The sequence below is a fragment of the Dromiciops gliroides genome, chromosome 2, assembly GCF_019393635.1.
Source record: "Dromiciops gliroides isolate mDroGli1 chromosome 2, mDroGli1.pri, whole genome shotgun sequence".
Lineage (NCBI taxonomy): Eukaryota > Metazoa > Chordata > Mammalia > Microbiotheria > Microbiotheriidae > Dromiciops > Dromiciops gliroides.
The window spans coordinates 418,857,314-418,883,330 of record NC_057862.1 but is presented as its reverse complement, the minus strand read 5'-3'; the positions used below and the strand labels follow the sequence as shown (position 1 = coordinate 418,883,330).

The following is a 26,017-nucleotide window of genomic DNA, read 5'->3' as shown; positions in this document are numbered from 1 at the left end:
GATAATAATAAATGTTGGAGAAGCTGTGGAAAAATTGGAAGATTAGTTGGTGGAGCTGTGAACTGATCCAACCATTCTGGAGAGCAATTTGGAATTATGCCCAAAGGGCGATAAAGCTGTGCATACCCTTTGACCCAGCAATACCACTTTTGGGTCTTTTGCCCAAAGAAATCATGGAAAGGGGAAAGGGGAAAAAATGCTCTAAATCACTATTGATTAGAGAGATGCAAATAAAAACAACTTTGAGGTACCACCTGACACCTATCAGATTGGCTAATATGAAAAAAAAGGAAAATAATAAATGTTGGAGAAGCTGTGGAAAAATTGGAACACTAATGCATTGTTGGAGGAGCTGTGAATTGATCCAACCATTCTGGAGAGCAATTTGGAATTATACCCAAAGGGCTATAAAGCTGTGCATACCCTTTGACCCAGCAATACCACTCTTGGGTCTTTTTCCCAAAGAGATCATAAAAAAGGGAAAAGGATCCACATGTACAAAAATATTTATAGCTGCTCTTTTTGTGGTGGCAAGGAATTGGAAATTGAGGGCCTGTCCATCAATTGGGGAATGGCTGAACAAGTTGTGTGGTATATAAATGTAATGGAATTCTATTGTCCTGTAAGAAATGATGAGCAGGAGGAGTTCAGAGAAACCTGGAAGGACTTGCATGAACTGATGATGAGTGAAATGAGCAGAACCAGAAGACCATTATACACAGTATCATCAACATTATGTGTTGATCAACTGTGATAGACTAGATTCTTCTCACCAATCCAATGGTACAAGAAAGTTCCAGAGGATTCATGATGGAAAAGGCTCTCCAAATCCAGGAAAAAAAAAAAAAGGAACTGTGGAATATGGATGCTGATCGGACCATACTATTTCTTTTGTTTTTGGTGCTGTTGTTTTTCTATTTTGAAGTTTTTCCTTTTTGCTCTGATTCTTCTCTTATAACATGACTAATGCAGAAATATGTTTAATGTTATTATGTATATATAACCTATATCAAATTACCTGCTGTCTAGGGGAAGGGGGGGGGAGGGAGGGAGAAAAATTTGAAATTGGAAATCTTATATAAACAAATGCTGAAAACTATTTCTACATGTAACTGGAAAATAATAAAATGATTTTATTTTTTTTTAAAAGCACATGATTATATGAGAGTTCTTAGAACATTATTTCGGGGCAGCTAGGTGGCACAGTGGATAGAGCACTGGCCCTGGATTCAGGAGGACCTGAGTTCAAATCCAGCCTCAGACACTTGACACTTACTAGCTGTGTGACCCTGGGCAAGTCACTTAACCCTAACTGCCTCACCCAAACAAACAAACAAACAAAAAAAACCATAATTTCAAAGATTAAGGAACACACATATCTTAAGACAAAATGAAGCACTTTTAATACCTGGTAGGAACAAGTGAGCAAATGTTATAATTTTTAAAAATAATTCAACCCAAAGGGATTCTTTTACTTTCTTTTTAGATTCCTTCCTGTAGAAATTTTTTGCTGTGGGGAGCTTTTGGACATGGCAAGAATGGCAACTTATTAGCAATCTATAAACACTACTCAGCATCACTGCCTGGTAGAATTTCCTAGCACACATTCAAATTTCAATGAGAAATTTTCAAAACAGTTTAACATAATCTATGTGGATGAGCCTCAGCTCATTTTCAGTCTTAAAGGCTGAAGAAAAGTTATTATTTGCATTAATTGTGCCCTGTAACTTAGCATCCCAAATGATCCTTTTTTTATTTTAAAAAATTTATAAAATAAAAATTTGTGAAAAGTTTTCTATATTGTCAGCTGTTTTCTTGAACAAAGAAAAATAGATGTTAACATAATAAAACAAGAGAAGGGGAATAATGAATCCTGTGTTCTGTCACTATTATAAACAGTGCCCAGATGCTGTGTCCCTTATATTCGAAAGCTAAAAACACACTTGAGGCATTTGGATGAAAAGGAATATAAAACCCTAACTATTGTGAAAACCAACTAGAGTGCTTTGCAAACATTATAGTACTGTGACTATGTCCACATAACGCAGGGTGCCAAGAAGTCTGCATTTCCTATGCCTCAGATTTACAGGAAGAATGTGACAAATATGCATACAGAACAATTATTTTGATGATGGTAACACAGATAATAAAACCCTCCTAAAATGAAGACATTAAATTATATGTAACTTTACCATGTTGATGGGACTTGAACCACAATTCTGGAACCTTCTAAACTAATCTGGGGAGCATAGGCTTCTTTATTTTCAATTTGTGCTGTATCAACCACCACCTAGCAAAACAAAATGAAGATATTTATTTTCTAGCAAATAAAAAGTCTAGTTCTAGATTTACACTGACATGGCCAGGTGGACACTGGCTTAAAGACCTGAAAAAAGAGAATGTTAGGCCTGTCACCATTCAAATCATCCAACAGATGTGTGTGTGTGTGTGTGTATGTGTTTGGGGTGGGGAACAGCAGCAGCAGCAGCAGCAGCAGTGGGAGTGGTAGAAGTACTAGTAATACCACCATCTACTACCACTACCATGCATTGTATTATAGCACTTCAGTGTTCAAAAAGCACTGTATATACATCATCTCAATTAATATTCACTAAAGCCTTTAAGGTAGCTACTGTAGTGAATCCAAGAAGAAAACTTTGAGACACCGTAGCTAAGTTGAGATACTTTCTCTGCTCAAGAGTAACAACAACAGAGATAACAAAAGCTCTAGATACTAATTCAACCAGATATTTTCCAAGTTTTTTTTATATTGAAAAAACAGCACAATAAAAGGAAATGCTTACTCTATTCTGATTTGCTAAATAAACAAAGTAGAGAATACATAAGATTATAGAAAAACAAACTCATAATTTAAAAACATCTGCCTTAAAAGATATATAAATAATATATGGTAGAGACAATTAACTATAGCTAATGAGACATCTGCAAAAACAGGATCTGTATGATGTAATTTATAGCCAGTTAACTGTAGCAAACAAATATCAATTGGAAAAGGATAAAAGGTTGAAAAACAGTATCTGTGGGAGAAGGATAAAAGGTATAGGACACTTCTTCAGGTATACATTATTATAAATTGTGATTACTGCACTAATTATAGTAGTTGTGATTATTCAGAAACTAGATGAGTTACTCTGGTTCACAGTTAAATTCATTTCCCTTCTACAGGTATTATTATCTTCATTTTATAGATAATGAAACTGAGGCTTGATTATGTGAAATGATTTACCCACTAAAAAGACCAGGCGGGGGGGGGGGGGGGGGGGGGGGGGGAATTGAGATCTATGTTCAAATATCTGATGGGTCATGACATGGAAGTATTAGACTTGTTCTGCTTGACTACAGAGCGCAAAAGCAATGGGTAGAAGTTATAAGGAGGAAATTTAATCTTTGACATAAAAGACATTTTTAATAGTGTCAGGTCTCTTTGAGAGGCATGGCTTCTGGTTTTGCGCCAAAAATTATGTGGGGGGAGGGGAGGCATCTAGTCCATATCCCTCATTTTATATATGAGACTAAGACCCAGAGAGGTTAAGGACCTTATTCAAGGTCAGAGTTACAGATTTAAACCTGAGCTCTCCGTTTTCAAAACAAGTCTAGAGGGGCAACTAGGTGGTGCAGTGAATAGAGCATCAGCCCTGGATTCAGGAGGACCTGAGTTCAAATTCGGCCTCAGACATTTGACACTTACTAGCTGTGTGACCCTAGGCAAGTCACTTAACCTCAATTGCCTCACCCAAAACAAAACAAGTCTAGTACAAACATATGAGGCAGTTAATAGTGGGGAGGACCTTAAATTATCTGAAATTTGGAGGGGGGAGAACATTTATACAGGGCCTACTATGTGCCAGGTACTGTGCTAAGAACTTTTTACAAATATTATCTCATTTGATCCTCACAACAACCATGCAAGGTAGGTGCTATTATCTCCATTCTACACCTGAGGAAACTGAGGCAAACAGTGTTTGAGGCTGTATTTGAATTCAGGTCTTCCTGATTCTAGGCCCAACACTCTATCAAACACTGTGCAACCAGATGCTTTGGGGAGGGGAAGGGGAGAGGGGAAGGGGAGGAACCCTTCCTCTTTCCAGAAAGCAAAGTGACTAATAATTTCTTGACTTGCTTTAATGATAATGTCAGAAAATTTAGAGGAACCAAAAAAGGAAATACTATTCTGGATTTTTACTAAAAGGAGGAACTGGCTGTTGGGAGTCAAAATTTTGGGAGCCTTGGGAGGAAGTGACCACTCAATCTTAGAATATGCGATAAAGAAGGAGAAGAAAACTGATAATAGTCTGACATACATTTCAGATGTGGGGAGAACATATTTTAAAACATTTAGAGAAAAGAATAAAACTATCCAAAGGAGAGTTGCCTAAAAAGTATAATATGGGGGCAGCTAGATGGCGCAGTGATTAAAGCGCTGGCCCTGGATTCAGGAGTACCTGAGTTCAAATCCAGCTTCAGACACTTGACACTTACTAGCTGCGTGACCCTGTTCAAGTCACTTAACCCCCATTGCCCCGCAAAAAAAAAAAAAAAGTATAATATGTATTCAAGGGGAAAACCCCACTCAACTTCAATTTTTAAAAGACACCTATAGAAATTGGAGGCAGGTAAAAGAGGATGAAGAGAAATGAAAGGCCCAGGCCTATCAAGTCAGAAGTGCTAAAATACAAAGGACTTTAAGGTTAGAAGAAAAGCTAAAGATAGTAACAAGAAGAGTCTGTTATTTTAAAATTATATTGGGACAGAAAAGCAGCTCAGAGAGGGGATAAAGCCACAGCTCAGTGTGGCCTGGATGCTAACTAGAGACAGTAAAAAAGACCAGTTCTGGTTTTATTTTGCCTCAGTTTCCATAAGTATGAAGATTTAATGACTGAAAATTACAAGGTACTTCAGAGGTCATCTAGTCCAACATCCTCATTCTAGAGATAAGCTGGGCAGAGGTAATTAAGAGGAAGAACACAGGTTCTCAGATTTCCAAATACATTTCCATGCTACCTGGAACTGGATTCTGCCAAGGAGAATAATCTTTGTGTTTGGGTTTTTTTGGGGGGTGTGGGGGAGAATGAGGGTTAAGTGACTTTCCCAGAGTCACATAGCTAGTAAGTGTCAAGTGTCTGAGGCCGGATTTGAACTCAGGTCCTCCTGAATCCAGGGCCGGTGCTCTATCCACTGTGCCATCTAGCTGCCTCTGAGAATAATCTTTGGAATGGAAAGGATATAACAAAAATAGTTATCAGAGAGTTGTTATTCAAGGTATGTAATGAAAGTTGTCCTGACTTTCTAAAGAAAGATGAGACATATAAACTATAGGCTAGTATGCTTGACTTTGATTTCTGGGAAAATTCTAGAACCTATTATTAAAGGAATCATTAGTGAACATCTAGAAAAGGAAGTAGTCTTAACAAAGAGCCAAGATGGTCATATCAAAGACAGATCACATCACACTAATCTCAGGAGGACCTGAGTTCAAATCCAGCCCGAGACACTTGACACTTACTAGCTGTATGACCCTGGGCAAGTCATTTAACCCTCATCGCCTCACCAAAAAAAAAAAAAAAAGAATAGAAAGAATAGTAAATTACTAAACTAGTAAATCAAAGGAATGCTACAAATACAGCTTACTTAGATTTCAAAAAATCATCTGATAAAGTGTTATAGGGAAGCTGGATAGATGTGGGCTAGCCAACAAGGTAATCAGGTGGCTTGGAAACTGGTTGAAGAACTAGGCCCAAAGAAAAGTCCCCAACATTCCAGTATCACTCTGGAAGGTATTGAATAAAGGGTCTCCATTAGCTTTGTTTGGTCCTGTACCATTTAACATTTTTTTCAATGACTTGAATGGATAAAATCATGAACAGCATACTCATCAAATTAGAAGATGATACAAAGTTAGGAGAGACAAATCTAACACATAGGAGGGCAGTGTCCTTCAGATTAAAAAAATCTTGGTAGGCACTTGGGAGGAATTAAATAAGATATAATAGTGATAGGGGCAGCTGGGTGGCACAGTAGATAAAGCACTGGCCCTGTATTCAGGAGGACTCAAGTTCAAATCCGACCTCAGACATTTGACCCTTACTAGCTATGTGACCCTGGGCAAGTCACTTAATCCTCATTGCCCTGCCCCCCCCAAAACCCCAACAACAACAAAACCAAGATATAATAGGGATAAACTTAAAGCATTATAGTTGGGTTCAAAAAAATGAACTTTACAAGTTCAAGATTTGGAGAATTGGCTGGACAGCAATTCATCCGAAAAAGGTCTGACAGTCTTAGAGGACTGCAAGTTCAATATGAGTAAACAGTCTAATATAAGACCTAAGAAAGCTAATAAAATCTCAGGCTACATTGAAAAACATAGTGTCTAGGACTCAGGGAGGTGAAAAGCGGTATGTCATACTGGAATTCTGTGTTGTGTTCTAGGTATTTCAGTTCTAGAACACTTCCTTCAGTGTCCAGAGAAAGACAACTGGGATGGTGAAAGGCTACAGTACTAGTTGAAGGAGAGAAGACATAGTGGGCACAAAAGATGTGTTCAAATATTTAGAAAGCTTTCACATGAAAGAAGAATTAGATTTGTTATGCTTGGTTTCACAAAAAAGAACTAAAATCAATGGATGGAAGTTCCAAAGAGGCAAAGATACTTTGGACAAAAAGATCTTCCCAACAATTAAAGCAATGCGAAAGGAGAACGTGTTGTCCCAAGAAGCAATGGGTCTTCCCTCACTAGAGGTCTTTTAGCCAAGGGTGGATAAATACTTGCTGGGTTATGTGATAGAGAGGGAACTTGGTCAAGTACAGATTGGACTAGATAGTCTCTGAGGTACAGTGAACTGTGAAATTCTACAAAAAAATTTCTACTATGATATTCACTTACCTAAAATTAATTGTGAAAATGATTAGAGATGTATAATAAAGGCATCGAAATCAATTATTGATCAAATAGTATTGGTCAATTCATTTCTGACTCCTTTTCCAAGTTAGCAGAAGTACACAATACCAGAAATTCATGATGCTTTCATTAACAGTCATGATCTAAACTCATCAAGTTTACTCTTCTTCAAAAGTCTTGGGGGGGGGGGCGGCAGCTAGGTGGCGCATTGGATAAAGCACCGGCCCTGGATTCAGGAATACCTGAGTTCAAATCCAGCCTCAGACACTTGACACATACTAGCTGCGTGACCCTGGGCAAGTCATTTAACCCCCATTGCCCTGCAAAAAAAAAAAAGTCTTTGGGGGCAGCTAGGTGGCACAGTGAATAAAGCACCAACCCTGGATTCAAGAGGACCTGAGTTCAAATTCAGCCTTAGACACTTGACATTTACTAGCTGTGTGACCCTAGGCAAGTCACTTAACCCTCATTGCCATACAAAAACAAAAACAGAAACAAAAAGTCTTCTACCATCCAAGAAATTATACACTACTACTGGCATAATTTTAATCCAGAGAAATATAGGAATCTAAGAGATTTGTGGGGCACTTTGAACCTGAATCATTAGAAGACAAATCAAATTTCAGGTAAAATAGTCTATCTTTAAGGCTTCTCTTATCATATTGCTTGCCTTCTCAGTTGGTGGGGGAGGAGGAAGGAATTTGTAACTCAAAATTTAAAAAGCAAAGAATGCTTGCTGCAAACAAATAACTAATGATTAGAATCACTAAGCCTTCTTTTTTTCCCTGCCTAACCTAAAGTGTTTGCTCCCTTCCACCGAATATCATGCAGTACTTTTGGGGGAACCTTCCTTTATAATGATTATATTTACCTGTGTACTTGCCTTATCTCAATCCCTCTCTCCTCCACAATGGATTGACAGGAAGTTTAAAAGCAAGATTGGTGTTGTAACCAAACATCTTTGTGTCCTTAACACCTAGCACAATGATGTACAAAGAGTTAAGTCCTTACTTAATATTTGTTGAATAGGACTGAAATGAAATCCCTTTTTTACAACTTTAAGAAAAAACAAACACTTTTTCTGTGCCTCTTGTAGAAGATCTCCATGCTGGGGCAGCTAGGTGGCGCAGTGGATAGAGCATCGGCCCCGGAGTCAGGAGTACCTGAGTTCAAATCTGGCCTCAGACACTTAACACTTACTAGCTGTGTGACCCTGGGCAAGTCACTTAATCCCAATTGCCTCACTAAAAAAAAAAAAAAAGATGATCACCATGCAGTGATAGCCAAATTGTTTTCTTACAGGATTCAAAGCAGTTTGAAACATGGGAAAATTTCATTAATTCAAACTCGACTAATTTTTCATCTGCAATGACTCTAACATACTGAGCTTGAGTTTTACTCTATTTGTTTAGAAAATGGTTAAGTAAATTAACAGTGCAAATAAGAAAAGCATTCTTAAAAGGACAAGCTAAGAGATCGTTCGAGTCCCTCTTTGGCGTTAGCATCCAAATTTTAAAAATCTAATATATCCATTCAATCCACAAATATGTAAGTGTTTACATTGTACTAAGCACTAAAAATATTTTTTAAAGTTCCTGCCCTAAAAGAAATTACATTCTATTAAACTGCATTAATCTTTTCATGATCACCCTCAGCTAAAAGGATCAGTTTTTTTGTATCCAGAAAGTACTAATTAAATGTTTGTTCAATCACATAATGATCTAGTGCCCTTTTCACAAGCAACTTTACTATGTGCACTTGAAAACAGTAAAAAAGCAATTCTGAAAGTGTCCAGTGATTCAAACTTCACTCAGTCAAAGCAAGGTTGTACAACAGCAGATATTTCAATTTAGAGTATATTATATTTTTATTTAGAAACTTGAAAAAAATTTGTTGATGCTTTCAAATGACTCCCTCCATGTATCAAACTTACCTGAAAACAAATCACTCTGCACATCTTTGTTTGTCCTACTTGCCACAAAGCTTTTATGCACTGATGGAAATTGACACTAGTCACTCAATTGTTACAGCTTTATTTTCTATATCCATACTCCATCTCAAAACACTGTCCCAAAACAACCCATTTGGAATAATTGGCAAAATCAGCAGTAAATACAACAACCAGAAAACACCTTCAACAGTCAATATAAAACAGTACAGTCTACATATAGTCCATTCAGTGGTTTTTGTTTTTGTCTTTTTTTGCGGGGCAGTAGGGGGTTAAGTGATTTGCCCAGGGTCACACAGTTATGTCTGAGGCCAGATCCATCATTCAGTGTTTTAACTTACCATAGTGACTGTCACAGAGTAGCTGCTTAATAAATGCATGTTGTTGACTATCATCTTATTCTATGAAACCATAACATAACAGGATGTATATTTGTAGGCACAATATAAAAAATAATGTGCATAATAACTGTATGGCTTAAAACTACAAATGCAAGTTTCCTAGCTCAAAATTTAGATAATTTTGGAAGAAAAGAATAAATCTAGTGAATTTTTGTTTTGAGCATTTCTCATGCCCAGCTTTCTGTTATCATCATCATGTTTTATATTAACTGTTCAGTATCCTTTTCTGTTTTAACGATGATCTACATGGCAATTTAACTAACCTATCACATCACTTAAATTTTTTTTAAATTTAAAGCAGTAAAACAAAAGGTATATAATTGCTTATCCTTTCATGATTTAGAAACCCAAGCTCTGAGTATCATAAATGTAAGATATGTTTAACACATTTCTCCCCCCAGTCTGGTGGGTCCTTGGGAAGTGGCTTCCTGTACCAAGGACAACTATTGTTCATGTTGTACAGGTGCTTCCTCTTTCTCCCCACCCACTGAACAATAATCTTAAAAATATGGTATGGCATCACATGAAACCTCATGTGAAGAATATAATATTTCAGCTTGGCGGTATGTTATGCTATTCAAGTGATATTAACAATTTTTGGTAGAATTCACTGAATTCCTTAATAAGCCTTTCTTTCTCCTAATTTTCAATATTCTTACATTGTGATCTCATTATTCTCTCCTAATTAAATCTAGAATTTTCTTTAGAAATCTACATTAATCTCCAGCACTAAACTGTGTGTTAATTAATAATCTAGCTAGAATTTACATTTTATTAATACTTTCTTAGAAGAGACTGCCTGTAGATTCAACAAAAAACAACACTATGGTGGCATACATAGGGCAGTCAAGTGTTTTCATTAAGAAGATGGGAAAAATCTGCTTTTCAAGTACTAAAAAGGGTAGTGGAAAGGATACAAATCATAGAATCAAAAGAAATAAGTTTGAGCCCTTGATCAACACTAAATTCCTTGAGGGCAGAGGCTGTTTTGCTTAGCATAGTGCCAACACATAGTAACGGCTTAATAAATGTTTGCTGATTAATTGACTTAAGTTCTCTGAGACTCAGTTTGTTCACCTGAAAAATGCAGAAAATGTTTGCATTATCTACCTCATCAATAATAAAGAGAATACTTTATAAGCCTTAAAGTACTATGTAATTGTGAGCTGTTTCTTATTGTTATTGTTAGTAACAATTTTCTGGACAGCCAAATGGCACAGTGGATGTAGTGGCAGGCCTAGAGTTAGGAAGACTCACCTTTCTCAGTTCAAATCTGGCCTCAGGCACTAGCTATGTGAACCTAAGTAAGTGATTTAACCCTGTTTGCCTCATATTTCTCATCTGCAAAATGCATTGGAGAATGCAATGACAAACCACTCCAGAATCTTTGCCAAGAAAAACCCAAATGGGGACACAGAGTCAGACGCAACTGAAATGACTCAACAATAACAGAACAAGTAACAATAATAATTGTGATGTGTTTGTAATCTCTCTGCCCCATGTAGCTCTACAGAACTGAATATACAGTCTTTCCAAAACTTGAGAAAATTAAGCAATAAGAGCTGAACTTAGAGATTTGATGTGTTTTCAAATTCAAGATATTTTTAGTATTAGCTAATCCATAAAGAGAAAAAAACACCTATATATAAAACATCTATTTCTGATTTTTTCTTTTAAGTAAACTTTAACATCTATTTGAAATTCTTTAAACTGTGATAGTTTTGTATGCAAATACACATACAAATACAGTAATTCACTGAGATGAAAGGGATGAGGCTCTGAGAAGTTAACTGACTCAAGGTCACATTTTGTGGCCACATTTACTTACCAGTCCAGCTTGGCCAAATAATAACTGCACAGCGGTCTTACAGGCACCTCGCCAAGTAGAAGGGCAAACCTGGTTCAACACTTCAGTTACTGGAGAATCATCCCTTGCTGTAATTCCATTATGACAGCCTGCTTCTTTAATCAGCTGTAGCATCGTGTGCTATATAGTAATAGGAAGGAAATCATATAAGACAAAAACTATGCTATTAGTGAAATTTTGCAGAAAGGTATTTTTGCATTTATTTGTACAATTATTATTAGGAGCAACAGGTTTTGTTAAAATTGCTTTATCTTATGCTTTTAATTTCTTAAAGAAGATATAATCAGTTCATCATTACTCAATTATTTATACAGATCCACTGGATGTCTTACATTGCACTAGCCATCTAAAATTTTAGATTTATAAATTAAGAATTTGAATCCTAGAGACCTAGATGTAAAACATATCACATACTCAATAATCCTGGCTTTGTTGAGATACTTTAAAATCCTTAATTTTACTAAAAAGGGAAATAAAATCTAATGGAAAACACAAATGACAATCAATGTATCTTTTAGATGATATCTAGATTTCCCTCTCCCTTTAAGGTAGTGACATTTAAGGAGTTAAAGACTTGTTAGTTTAAAAAAAAAAAAGATTGTAACCATTTTTTACTATTTCTTGTGTTGCTTTTTCTCTCCCTCTACCACCCTAACCCTGACCCCAAAAATTCATCACTTAGTAAAGTTCCTCTCTGATAGATTGGTCCTTGGATGATAGATACAAATTCTATTACACAATCCCAGTTTGAAGACTTTCCAGCTTGGTAGAACTTTCCAGAGTTTATAATCCACTGAAAAAGCCTGCAAGAATCCAAAGTTACCTCCAAATTCTGATGAGGCAATTAGGGGAAGACTTAAATGGAAGTTTGTAATAATTGTGTTATGTTAAATTTATAAAAATATTAAAATGTATACAAACTTATATTTAAAAAAATTTTACAGATACATTTTGTTTTTACATTATAAACATTTTAAGGTTAACCCATCCTATGAGAGATCTTTTATAAATAAAACAATTAAGCAAAATTAGTAATACAGTGATCGGAAATGACAGTACATACAATATTTCAGACCTATAGTACCCACTGCCTTTCTATTTTAAGTGGTTTTTTTTTTTAATTAACAGAAATCTACTTCTCTCCCTCCCACCTCACCACCCATCCCATTGAATAAAAAGGAAAAGAAAAACAAACTCACTGTAAGAAATATGCACAGTCAAGCAAAACAAATTCCCTGATTGGCTATATGTAAAAATACATGTCTCATTCTATATCCTAAGTCTATCACCTCTCTATGAAGATGTGGATAATATGTTTTATCACCAGTCCTCTGGAATTATGGACAATTGCTACTTTAATCGTAGTTCATATAAGCCTTTAAAGTTGTCTGGGTGCAAAATTATTATTATAAAATTGTTCTCTGGTTTTGCTCATTTCAGTTTTCATGACTGAAAGTCTTTCAAATTATTCATTTCTATAATATTAGTATTACAGTACAAATTGTTCCCTTGGTTCTGCTCACCTCACTTTGCATTAGTTCATGTAAACTAACATCTCTTTGAAATAATCAGTTTCCTCCTTTCTCACAGTATAATAGAATTCTATCACATTCATACATCAACATTTATTCAGTCATTCCTCAAGTGATGGGCATCCTGTTAGTTTCTACTTTTTTGCCACCACAAAGAGAGCTGCTATAAATGTTTTTGTACATATAAGATACTTTCCTATTTTTTTGCTCTTTTTTCCATAAGCCTAGCAGTGGCATAGCTAGGTCACGGGACATGCTTATATTTATTTATAATTATTACAATTTATTAATGACATTTATTTAAAGCTGACTTAGTGTTAGAGACACCAATGAGGTTTAACTATGCTTAAGGAAATTTGGACTTTCTTCCAAAATTTTTTCTTTCTTGAACCTCTTTTCATTTCCTGAACAAAAATTCCTATCAAATATATTTTAAAACTTATACTCAAGCTGTCTGGATTTAAATTAAAGTTACCGTTTTTAACTTCAGGTTGTCAGCTGCAGATTCATTAAAAGATATTCCTCTTAAAAAATGTGATCCTATCTGGACAGGGACTGTTGGGAGCTCACACTGGATTGGCTGTGGTGGAGTTTGTCTCCGCCCTGTCTGCTGAGCCTCAGCTTCACTGCAGCACCCCTTAAAACAGATATCAAACAATGAGGAGATGTAGTCAATGCAACAGGGATCGGGCAAGATGCCACAGTCAATAGGAACTGCTTTATGGCAGAGTTAAGAAGTTACAAAAAGAAAAAATGGTTACCTGTAAACTTGCTTCAATTGCTTTTGGATTCAAGTGGAAACCAGCTTTCATTGCATATTCACAGTGGCCTAAGCTCTCCAGAGCTATTTTATATGCCTAAAAAAAGATTTTTTCATGTATCACGATTTGATAACAAATTACAATGATATAACAAAGTCCAATAACATATAGATGTTAATAGGCATTAACAGATTTGAGATATGTCCTATTACAATTTCATATTAAAACAGTTCAGTTGGTTATGGATGATGACTTTTACTATTCCAAGTCCTCAAACAAGAAAACAAACAACTAACTTGAAGAGCACTGTCAATTTTCATGTTCAGTTCTTTAAGCTGATGTTCAGGGATTGCCACACTCTGTGAACAGAAGAGCTGTTGAACTTCAATTCCAGCCAAGCAGCCATCACAGCCTCTCTCTCTCAGTCTAGATGTTGCCTTAAACAAAAATATTCAGTAGTAAGTAAAATATGGTTTTGTAATTACCAACATATCAACAACCAAATAAAAATTAAGGAAGGAAGGGCAGCTAGGTGGCGCAGTGGAAAGAGCACCGGCCTTGGAGTCAGGAGTACCTGAGTTCAAATCCAGGCTCAGACACTTAACGCTTACTAGCTGTGTGACCCTGGACAAGTTACTTAGCCCCAATTGTCTCACTAAAAAAAAAAAAATAAGCAAGGAATAATGAAAGAAACAGTAACACAAAGTAGTAAGGAATGACTTTTATTTACTAATATGTCTCCAGCTAAACTTATAGACCTTTATATCAATAAAATATCTCAAAGAGAATGAAACAGCTTTTAGAGCCACTGTTGAAATGCTAGTTCTTTATGTAAATGTAGGCTTATATGCAGCACTGCTTAAGCAAGGAATAATTTTTTTTCTCCTGCTTTAGAGAGACAATTTAGGATTATGACATAAGCAAATGGGTTGGATATTCATACGGTGACCTAACATTGTAATCACTCTACCACAAAAACAGGAAAGAATGTATTTTAAGGCAAAAGTAGAAGATTTCACATATAGTTCTTCATCAAAAGTTAATTCCCATTTCTCTAAGAATTAGTGGGAGTTTAAAAATCCACTCATACTCCAGAGACTCCTAAGAAATGTAACTAGGGACTAAACATACTAAAATTAGTTGATTTTTAGTAACTTGGTGATCTAAACAACTTCCTGGACATCAATAACTTAGTGTCTCAAACTGTTTTTCTACTTCTGGAAATCATAAAATACCATTTAAAATGGAAGTGTGGAGATAAAACAAACAGCTTTGATGAAAAAAATAAATTTCTGTTTAAGATACTAACATTGGGGGCAGCTAGGTGGCGCAGTGGATAGAGCACCGGCCCTGGAGTCAGGAGGACCTGAGTTCAAATCCGGACTCAGACACTTAACACTTACTAGCTGTATGACCCCGGGCAAGTCACTTAACCCCAATTGCCTCACTTAAAAAAAAAAGATACTAACATTGAATTTGAACCTCAGAATAAAATACTCAAAGAAATTAATTACTACTGACCATAAGGGTAATCATGCAAGTTAGGGATTACCCAAAGGTCCTTTGCATAAGAATGTTTACACAGAAGTCACAAAAGGTAGTCTCCTGGTATGGACCTAAGGGAGAACAACAGTATGGCAAAAGTTTAGTGGTTACTTTCCTTTTGTAAAACACTAATTCAATAAATAAAGCTAGAAGTTTCTTCTTGAACTTTAATTCCACAGGAAGTTTACTTATTGTCCTATACACTACAGATATTCATATCAGTCAGCATCCAGACAGGATTTCCTGTTAAATGATTAACATGCTGGCAAGCTACCAAAGTAGCAGATAAAAGCTTTCTCAGTCAATTATAAAATGTTAGACATAGTATGCTATAAAATAATTAAAGGTGATTATTCTACATATAAAATTATTTGCTACAAATTCATTACTGTATAACTCAAGATATATAGTATTATATGAAATTTTGTCAAATGTATACTAGGAAAATAAGAAGCAGCAAATCCTAGGAAGATAAACTTAACACAGAAAAAATATTTTCTTCATATAGGAAAGAAAGGAATATCATAAAGTCAAATAAATTTAAGAGTTATTTAAGAGGAGATCCTGTATGGATGCTGGCTGTTAGAAGCATCTACAAGGGCAGCTAGGTGGTACAGTGGCTAAAGCACCGGCCCTGGATTCAGGAGGACCTGAGTTCAAAGCTGGCCTCAGACACTTAACACTTACTAGCTGTGTGACCCTGGGCAAGTCACTTAACCCCCATTGCCTCTCAAAAAAAAAAAAAAAAAAGGAAAGAAAGAAAATAAATAGAAGCATCTACAGTATATAGGACATGTAAGCTTCCTGTGGAATTAGCTCCAGTCTTTGTGCACTGAGCAAATGCTTTATACCTTTAGTGTATCTAGTGCATCTCATTTTTAAAAAGAGGAAACTCCAGTCCAAGGTCAAAGTTACACATGTACACTTCATGCAGTGTTTTTTCCTGTTTATCCCTGAGCAGAGTATAGTCTGGTGGAGCAGAATGTTAAAGTGAAAAGGGGTCTCATTACTTAAGACAATCCCTTCATTTTACACAGAGCAAACTGAAGCATTAGAAGTCCAGTTATTTGCCAAAAGTCATATTCATTTACTGGCTGAGCTGGAGGACTAGTACTTAGGGGTCCCTGAGTGAACTCAGTGCTTTCTCCATCATATATTTTACTTTCATGCCTGTGACAGAAAATCCTATCAACAGAGAATGGAATTTTTTTACTTGTAGTTGAAAAATGTTCATCCTTTTTGTGCCCTTTTATTTCCATACCCAGGCAGTATGATTATGAAGTACTTATCAAAGGGGCACATGTGTTGTGATCCCCTTACTTATTCACTTAAGATTCTTTAATGAGTACTTGATAAGGATCCTTTGAGAAGGTTATTAAAAACCCTAGAGTTGCTTTTGGCTGTAGAAGTGTACCGCTTCGTGTTGAAATGGACGAGTTCATGAAACCTGTGAATGTGGTGCTGATCCTGGCCAGGTGGTACTATGGGCACAAAGCTGTCATCATCAAGAACATTGATGATGGGACATCTGACAGGCCCTACAGCTATGCCTTGGTGGGAGGCATCGAATGCTACCCTCGAAAGGGGACCACAGCAATGGGCAAAAAAAGATTGCGAAGAGATAGAAAATCAAGTCCTCCATGAAAGTTTATAACTACAACCACCTCATGCCCACCAGATACTCTGTGGATATCTCATTGGACAAAATAGTCGTCAACAAGGATGTTTTCCGTGACCCTGCACTAAAATGTAAGGTGAGAAGGGAGGCCAAGGTCAAGTTTGAGGAGAGGGACAAGACAGGCAAAAACAAGTGGTTCTTCCAGAAGCTATGATTTTAGAACTATTCTGTTGGTTAGTACATAAAATATTTATTAAAAATGGGAAAAAAAAAACCCTATAGCCAAATGAGAATCCACTAATACTACCTCAAATCAGGTAAGGTTTATTGCGGGTAACAGAAGCATGGTTAAATAAAGAAGTCTACAATATATACAGTCATAAAAATTGAAAAGACCTGAGAGATCATCTAGTATACTACTCCCATTTTCCAAACGGGAAAACTAAGGCCCAAAGAAAAGAAGTAATTTAATTCAAGGTCTTAAAACCACCTAGTAACAGAGCTGAGATTTGGTCTTCCGACCTAGTTCAGTGAATGTTCTTTCTGCTAAGCAGTGATGAGGCTGAAGGCCATGGGAGTACTCCAGATGAGGGATCATATTGCATCATAGGCTTTCACTTTATTTCTTATTAGTCTGCTTCTCATTCACAAGTCACAGTATGCAATGGTAGATGTCAAGATAAATAATACTTGGAATTAGAATTCCAGGAATTAGAATTCAGTCAGTGTCTGCTGACTTTCTTGATTGAAAAAACACAGCTAGAGACCTAAATAGAAAGTGTATGTGGTTTAACTACAGTTAAAGGAGGCATGTACAAAAAAATTTTAAAATCCACCTAATTATTTTGTACTTGCAATTAATTTTCTAATGAGTCCCTTTTACTCCCAATATAAGAACTCATCAGTTAGACTGAAGTTACTAGAGATCACACTTCAAATACTGAAAAAATGAGTTCCAAACAAAATAAATAGCTATTTCTTGGAGTAGTGACTTATAAAAGCTCTTTTTCAAGGTAAACTGATATCTAGATCTAGATATCCCAGAACATCAGAACAATTCATGCTTAGCATAGTCAGGCAGTAAGAAGTAAAAGAAAATTCTCTCTAAATGGTGATTTTTACCTCTGCAGCCCCTCTCCAAGATCTTAATGCATCTTCCAGTTCAGTTGTAGGACTTAAGCAAGCTTTCCCACTGCCACTAACATTCTTTCTTTCTTGCACTACTGTTTCAGCAAAGCAGGAGTGAGCCACTGGCTGCACCTTCTGTAATGCCTGGGACAAAAACTGGAAATGAACTTGCATCACTGTCAAGAAACATCGACCCAGTACCTGTGAAAAAGGAAAAGTACATTTCAGGGATTTTTTTAGTTCTTGGTTTCTGAATCAGCAAAGTTCAGAATTTTTACTTATTCTCATACAAACATAGGACATTATTGGCTTGCATAACCAAACTGAGACAAAGTCAGAAAAATTATTGATTTTTGGTTTTGGAAAATGTTTTTATACTTAGGAATATTTTCACCTGAGACAAAAATCATTTTTTCAGAGGGAGGTGGGGGGAAGTGACATATCAAGATCATATAACTAATAAATAGCATAGCTGGAATTTAAACCTAAGTTCTTTGACTTCAGATCCAGTACTCTTCTAAATATACCAGTTAATCAACAAGCATTTAAGTGACTAGTATGTGTCAGGCACTATGATAAACACTAGAGAAAGAAAGAAAGGCACAAATTAGTCTATGCTCTCAAAGAGCTCACAGTCTAATGGAGGAGACAATATGACAACAACTTCTGTATGAACAAAATGTATACAGGATTAACTGGAGATAACCAATGGAAGGAAAGCCCTAAGATTATAGAGGACTGGTAAAGGCTTCTTGCTGAAGGTGGGACTTTAGCTAAAGCTTGAAGGAAGCCTAGAGATGGAGATGAAGACAGTGAGAATTCCAAGCAAGGGGATCAGCCAGTGAAAAATGACCAGATCCAGGGCAGCTAGATGGCGCAGTGGATAGAGCACTGGCCTTGGAGTCAGGAGTACCTGAGTTCAAATCCGGCCTCAGACACTTAACATTTACTAGCTGTGTGACCTTGGGCAAGTCACTTAACCCCAATTGCCTCACTAAAAGAAAAAAAAAAAGAAAATTACCAGATCCAGAAGCTGGGGTGTTATATGCAAGAATTTTCTCATTTCACAGATGCAGAAACTGAGGCTTACAGAAGGGAAGGGAATTTACCCAGGGTCATATAGCTAGTATGACCAATGTCTTAAAGCATTTCAAAGACTGTCTCTTTATAACGATTAGAATTTTCTGTTCAATTCCAGAGAGAAGTAAAAGAAATGGATGAAAAGTTGTAGAGAAATAGATTTAGAGAGGAAGAAAACAAACACTTCCTAACAATTAGGACTATTTAAGAGTAGAGTGTTCAAGAATGTCTCAGGAATCAGCTAGGGGGCACAGTGGATAAAGCACAGGCCCTGGAGTCAGGAGGACCTGAGTTCAAATCTGGCCTCAGACACTTGACACTAGCTGTGTGACCCTGGGCAAATCACTTAATCCCAACTGCCTTATGAAAAAAAAGTGTCTCAGAATATAAGAAATGGGGGGCAGCTAGGTGGCACAGTGGATAAAGCACCAGCCCTGGATTCAGGAGGACCCGAGTTCAAATCCAGCCTCAAATACTTGACACTTACCAGCTGTGTGACCCTGGGTAAGCACTTAACCCTCATTGCCTTAGCCCCCCCCCAAAAAGAATATGAGAAATGACAAACAGGGACAACTTCAGAAAGGCCTGGAAAGACTTACATGAATTGATGTATAGTGAAGTGAGCAGAACCAGGAGAATGCTGTGCACAGTGGCAGCAATATTATTTGATGAAAAACTGAATGACAACTATTCTCAGCAATACAATGATCCAAGACAATCCCAAAGGACTAATGATGAAACATACTATTCACCTCCCAAGAACTGATAGTGATTGAATACAGACTGAAGCATGCTATTTTTCACTTTCATTCTTTCATTTTATTCAGGTTTTCTTATACAAAATTATTAATATGTTAATGCTTTAAATAACTGCACAGGTATAACCTATATCTGATTGCTTACTGCCTCAGGGAGGGGTAAAAGGAGAAGGGATAGAATTTAGAACTCATAACTTTAAATTAAAATGTTTATTATTATTTTTAAAAAGAGTATCTCAGAAGATAGTAAATTCTCCCTCATTAAGAGTTTTCAGAGGGCAGCTAGGTGGCGCAGTGGATTAAGCACTGCCCCTGGATTGAGGAGTACCTGAGTTCAAATCCGGCCTCAGACACTTGACACTTACTAGCTGTGTGACCCTGGGCAAGTCACTTAACCCCCATTGCCCCAGCAAAAAAAAAAAAAAAAAAAGAGTTTTCAGAGGTTAGAGAACTACTAGTCAGGTTTGTTTTAGAGAGGATACCTGTTCAGGTATGGATTGGACTTGATGGCCTCTGAGACAACAAAGTCACAGAATGACAAATTTAGAGCCAGAAGGGTACTTAGAAGTCATCTAGTCAAACCCTTTCATTTTACCAATGAGGAAAATGAGGACTAGAGTAGTTAAGAGACTGGTTCTTATTTATCCAGGCAGTGAGAAGCAGAACTAGACCTTAAAACCAAGTTTTCTGACTCCATATCCAACATTCTTTCCAATGTGCCAGAAGTGCAGAATCAGAGTTAGAACACTTAAATGTACGTATGATCTTATCAATTTGGATGTTCACTCCAATGATACAGATTGGAAGTTATCCATACCTACCTTTCACATTCAACTTTTTTCCATGTGTTCCTACAAATCTGATACTAGGGGCCCACCCAATATTCCAGAACTCATCCTCCCTTTCTCCTGATATTGTGAGGATATAATTAAGCCCTCTGGCTTTCTGACTGTTATCCCTTACTCTGATCATAAGACCAACCCTTATTATTTTTTGGCCAAACATTTCACGGATGACTCTAAATTCCATATTTGCTTTACTTTGCAGTCTGTTCAAACCCACCATGTAGCTCAGTTCTCTGCAGAATGATGTATTCCCTGTCTCAAAGTCATATGATTACACTAATGGATAATTGGTATTTTTTAATGGGTTTTTGTTTCTGGGAGAAGTCTGATGTCACTGAAAGAGCTCTGCAATCTTCTGAAGGCAATCTAATACATTCTCCTGCTTAATTCTGGGCCTAACTCACACCTACATGTATGTTGCAGACCTCTTTACCGATGGACAAATTTTAAAGGTTGGTTGTTGAACCAACAGCAGGTAATATATGGGAAACAGGCATTTTTTATCCATTTGGTTTTTCCAGGTGACCAAGCTCTTCTGAATGATTACGGATCTCTTCAAGGATGGTCTACAAAGATCTGGGACTTTATGTCATCAGCACAAAGTTTTCTGCATAGAGGGGTGTTTTGAAGGACTTCACCTAACACAAGATGACTAAGGTCATTTTTAGGCTCTTTTTTTTTTTTTTTTGCTTGTTAGGGTAATTGATTTATATCTGCTAAGTTTTTGAATGAAATTATAACAGGTATCATCCTTTCTACTGTTCATTACCCACTTATAATTATCAGTATTTTATTTGAAAGTCAGGACTTAATTGTTTCAACTACATGTCAAACCTTTTCCTCATTATTCTTTTTAGCTTTCTAGCAATTGTTATCTGTGCTCTAACATTTAAATAGTCTGACTATACAGACAGCTGAATCAGGAATAACATATCAATAATGAATCTTTTTTCTGTCTTTTAAAATATAATCAAAATTTTTTGTGATGTTATTCAGTGTTTGCCATGTCTAATGTCTATTTTTCCCCCCAAAGAAGGCATTAGTGATGTAAAGGCTCATCTTTCTTGGTAATCTATAAATCTTTAGCCTATTTCATTCCATGTTTCTGGCCCATCCTATCCTATGTTTTTCTTGCCACCCTTACCTATTCCCCTACCTTTACACAGAGGTCAGCAAGTGTTATAGTTCATGTTCATATAATTTGGAAGGTCTTGAGTTCTTTATAGAATTTTTCTATCTCTTCATCCTCTGCAACTGATGTTGGTATAGAAGCTGTGATCATGCAGTCTTTTGGTACATGTTTATCATTAGCACTGCAATACAAGATGATCAAACATCCCATGAAATGACTTTTCTTGTTATTTTTAGTATACAATAAAACTAGCCCTGCCAATTCTTGTATTTACCTTTGCAAGCAGTATTTGTTAGCCACCTTTCCATTAAGATGCTGCTTCCTTCTTTTTGTTTTGTTTATATTGAGAATGTTATGGTATGATTTAGTTTGTTAAACAGCCTGTCCACTCATTTCCCATTGGACAAAGAAATCACATTCAGATTACTATCGGGTAAATTAAAGGTAACACATGGTCTAAAAACTGTGTGCTTTTATAATCCTCTGCCCTCTTCCACTACTCTGTTACTGTCACTGCAACATTCTTCACATGAAGAATACAGATGTAAAAAGATGGGTCTTTGTTTTAGTGAAAAGCTGGGGATCATTAAAAGCACTGCACAATTTCCTAAAGATAATTCAGCCACTCTTTTTCTTTTCTTCAATTCTGGGCCTAGTTCATGGTTCATCTATAGTATCTATCCTAGGTATGTGTGTATTTTATTTATAAACATTTCCTTATAAAAAGAGAATTGTATATGAAATCACAAATTGTTAATATGTACAGCCCGTGTATGTGTGTGTGTGTGTGTGTGTGTGTGTATGTTTGTTTTCATTCAGCAGTTCTAACATGGCCCTACTTGTCTGTATCCCCTTCTGAACTTCCCTTTTCTCTTATACATAATTTTTTTTTTGTTTCTACATTGTCTCAGTTTCTCCCTGTAACTCTTCCTTTTCTCCTTCCAAAGAAATATCCCATAAAACAAAAAACTGGGCTGGGGATGGGGGGAGGAGGGGGAGGGGAAGAAGAGGGTAAAAGACACAGAAAAAAATTCTGAGGGCAGCTAGGTTCCACACTGGATAAAGCACTGGCCTTGGATTCAAGAGGACCTGAGTTCAAATCCAGCCTCAGACACTTGATACTTACTAGCTGTGTGACTCTGGGCAAGTCACTTAACCCTCACTGACCTGAAAAAAAATATTCCTACAAAACCAATCAATACACAAGAAAAAAAATGCAATGTTCCACACTAACAGACAGCCAACATCTTCGAAGCAAGAGAGTGCTTATCAGACCTCTTTTTTGGAATCAATGTCATTCTTGGTAATTTTTTGCATCAGCTTTTGTATTTACATTTTATCAGTATCCTCAGCCCTTCTGACTGGAGGACTAGAGGGTTAACCAAAGAACCCTTCTCAATGCCTCAGACTTTACCAGGCTAGCCATCTCTTCATGTCCTACCAGCTCATACTCCTTAGACTGGGTTCCACTAAGTTCCTAAACCCACTAGATACCTTCTTCCCCAGCTCCCCGCTCCTCTTTCACACACTTTTTAGATTCCTTTTGTGTGTTGTCTTCCCCCGTTAGATTTCAATTGTTTTGTGGATTCTCTTTATATTATATTGCTGTAAACATTGTGTATATTATTTTCTTGACTTTGCTTACTTTGCGTATCAGTTCATGAAAATCTTTTCATGTTTCTCTTTATTCATAATATGCATTATTTCTTACAGCACAGTAAAATTCCATTACATTTCTATACCACAATTTCTCTAGCCATACTCCAATTGATGGGCAACTACTTTTCCCCCCAGTTCTTTGCTACCAGAAAAAGTACTGCTATGAATATTTTGATGTATGTGGATGTATATTATGATGTATATGGAACTTTGGGGGATATATGCCTAGCAGTAGATTCTCTGGGTCAAAGGGTATGGAGACTTTAGCCACTTTATTTGCATAACTGCAAACTGCTTTTCAAAATGGTTGTATTATTGAACATTTCTACTAACAATGCATTAGTGTCTTTGCATAACCTGTATAATAGTGACTATTTCCATCTTTTCTCCTCTTTTGCCAATTTGTTGGATGTGAGGTGAGACTTGAAGTTGTTTTGATTTTCATTTCACTTATTAATAATGCATCATGGAATATTCTTTCAATAATTTGCCATTCTTTTGAGAATTGTTTATATATGTCCTTAGACCACTTATCCATTAGGAATGACTTTTAATCTTATATATTTCTGTTATCTGTTTCTCTATCTTGGATAACAAACTACTTATCTGAGAAATCTAATATAAAGTATTTCTTGTCTATTGCTTCAGCTCTTAGATGCATTAATTGTGTTTGTGTAAAAGCTTTTCGATTTTTAATTTCAGAGGCAATGAGGTGGCCCAGTAAATAAAGAACTGAACCAACAGTCAGGCTAACCTGAATTCAAATATAGTCCTTAACATTCACTAGCTGTGTGACCCTAGACAAGTAATTTAGCCTCTAACTGCCTCAATCCCTCAACTATAAAATGGGAATGAGAACAGCAAATACCTTACAGGGTTATTAGGAAGATCAAATGAGATTTTTGTAGATCTGTAAAGCTATTACTTAGCACAGTGCCTGGAACATGGTAGATGGTATTTATTTATTCATTCATTCATTTATTTATTTATTTTCTTCTTCCCTATCCCTTTCATATAATCAAATATAATCAAAATTATCCATTAGATCTTTTATTATTGCCTCATTACCCTGTATATATTTTTAAATTTCAAAATAAAATAAAATATTTCATAGTTGATCTTTTCTTTTTTATACTTTATTTTTGGATCACTATCATTATCATCCATATCTCCTCCAATTCCTATCTCCCAATAAAGCCCTTTCTTAAAACAAATACGTATAGTTAAACAAAACAAATCCACATATTGGTTGTGTCTGAAAAATGCATGTCCCCTTCTGCATCTCTAGTACATCATTTCTCTATCAAGAATGACTCATCATTTGTCTTCTAGAATCATGATCGATCAGTGCATTGATCATAGTTCCTAATAAGTCTTTCACGGTTGTTTTTCTTTTTCTTTTTCTTGGGGGCACCTAGCTGCCCCCCACAGTTGTTTTTCTTAACAATGAAGTCATTGTATAAATTATTTTCCTTGTTCTGCTTATTTCACTCTCACTCGGTTCACACAGCTCCTCCCAGGTTCTCGCAATTCACCTCTTCTGTAATTTCTTATTATGCAGTAACATTGTATTACTGTCGAGTCATTCTACATTTGATGGGTATCTACTTAAGATGTTGACTATAAAGAGAAATAAGAGGAAAAAAAGCCTGGAAGGAAGATGTTCAGGCTAAAGGGTGGCTATATAGGAATATTCATATCAACTACAAAGGACTTATGAAGGAAGATGCTATCTACCTCCAGAGAAGAACTGATAGAAGTATGTATTATATGGTTTCACATATACATCTGTGTCAAATGTTGGCCTTCTCTAGTACATAGTTGGGAGGGAAGCAGAAGATAGCTTGGAACTCAAAATGTAACAAAAAAAAATTTAAATATTAACAACAAAAAAGAAATTAGTCATAAAGAAAGTATTAAAATACCAAGGAGCCACAATCAGGATCCCACAAAATTTAGCAGTTATCACTACAAAGAAGCAGAAGGATTAGAATGTGGTATTCCAGAAGGCAAACGATCTATATTTGCAACCAAAAATAACGTATCCTCACAGGGGGAGAAAATGGACCTTTAACAAAATAGAGGGCTTCCAAGCATTCCTGATGAAAAGACCAGAGTAGAAAGTGTGAAATACAAAACACAGAACTCAAGAGAAGCATAAAAATTTTAACATGAGTGAGAAACTGTTCACATTAAAAAAAAACAAAACAAAACAAGAATCCGGGGCAGCTAGGTGGCACAGTGGATAAAGCACTGGCCTTGGATTCAGGAGTACCTGAGTTCAAATCCGGCCTCAGACACTTGACAGTTACTAGCTGTGTGACCCTGGGCAAGTCACTTAACCCTCATTGCCCCTCAAAAAAAAAAAAAAGAATCTAAGAATATGCTATATATAAGAAATATATTTGAAACAGAAAGGTATACACAGTTAAAATAAAAGGCTGGAATAGAATCTATTATACTTCAGCTAAAGTTAAAAGGTAGGGATAACAATGATGATTCTAAAAAAAGCAATTGCCAAAACTGGCCTAATTAAAGGAAATAAGGAGGAAAAATACACTTTGCTAAAAAGTATCATGGACAATGAATGGATATCAGTAATAAACATATGAAAATCAAATGCCATTGCATCTAAATTCATACAGGAAAAATCAATTGAGTTACAGGAAGAAATAGACAGTGAAACTATAATGGTGAGGGACCTCATCTAGATATATCAAACAAAAAAATAAACCAAAAAAAGTTAAGGAACTGAATAAAATTTTAGAAAAGTTAGTTACGATGGACCTTTAGAGAATACTGAACGGGTTTAGAAAAGAGTATA

At 36.2% G+C, this 26,017-nt stretch overlaps 1 protein-coding gene across 3 annotated transcripts in view; it reads right to left on the bottom strand.

Annotated features, from left to right (window-relative positions):
- Positions 1–26,017, bottom strand: part of GARRE1 (granule associated Rac and RHOG effector 1) — a 138,691-nt gene that overhangs the window by 23,175 nt on the left and 89,499 nt on the right. For all 3 annotated transcript variants that reach the window (XM_043985560.1, XM_043985562.1, XM_043985561.1), the window contains exons 3-8: positions 17,714–17,920; positions 13,725–13,865; positions 13,429–13,524; positions 13,143–13,304; positions 11,097–11,255; positions 2,193–2,290 (exon numbers count right to left, since the gene is read on the bottom strand). In XM_043985560.1, the coding sequence (XP_043841495.1) occupies positions 2,193–2,290; positions 11,097–11,255; positions 13,143–13,304; positions 13,429–13,524; positions 13,725–13,865; positions 17,714–17,920 (863 nt within the window). The remainder of the gene's footprint in view (positions 1–2,192; positions 2,291–11,096; positions 11,256–13,142; positions 13,305–13,428; positions 13,525–13,724; positions 13,866–17,713; positions 17,921–26,017) is intronic.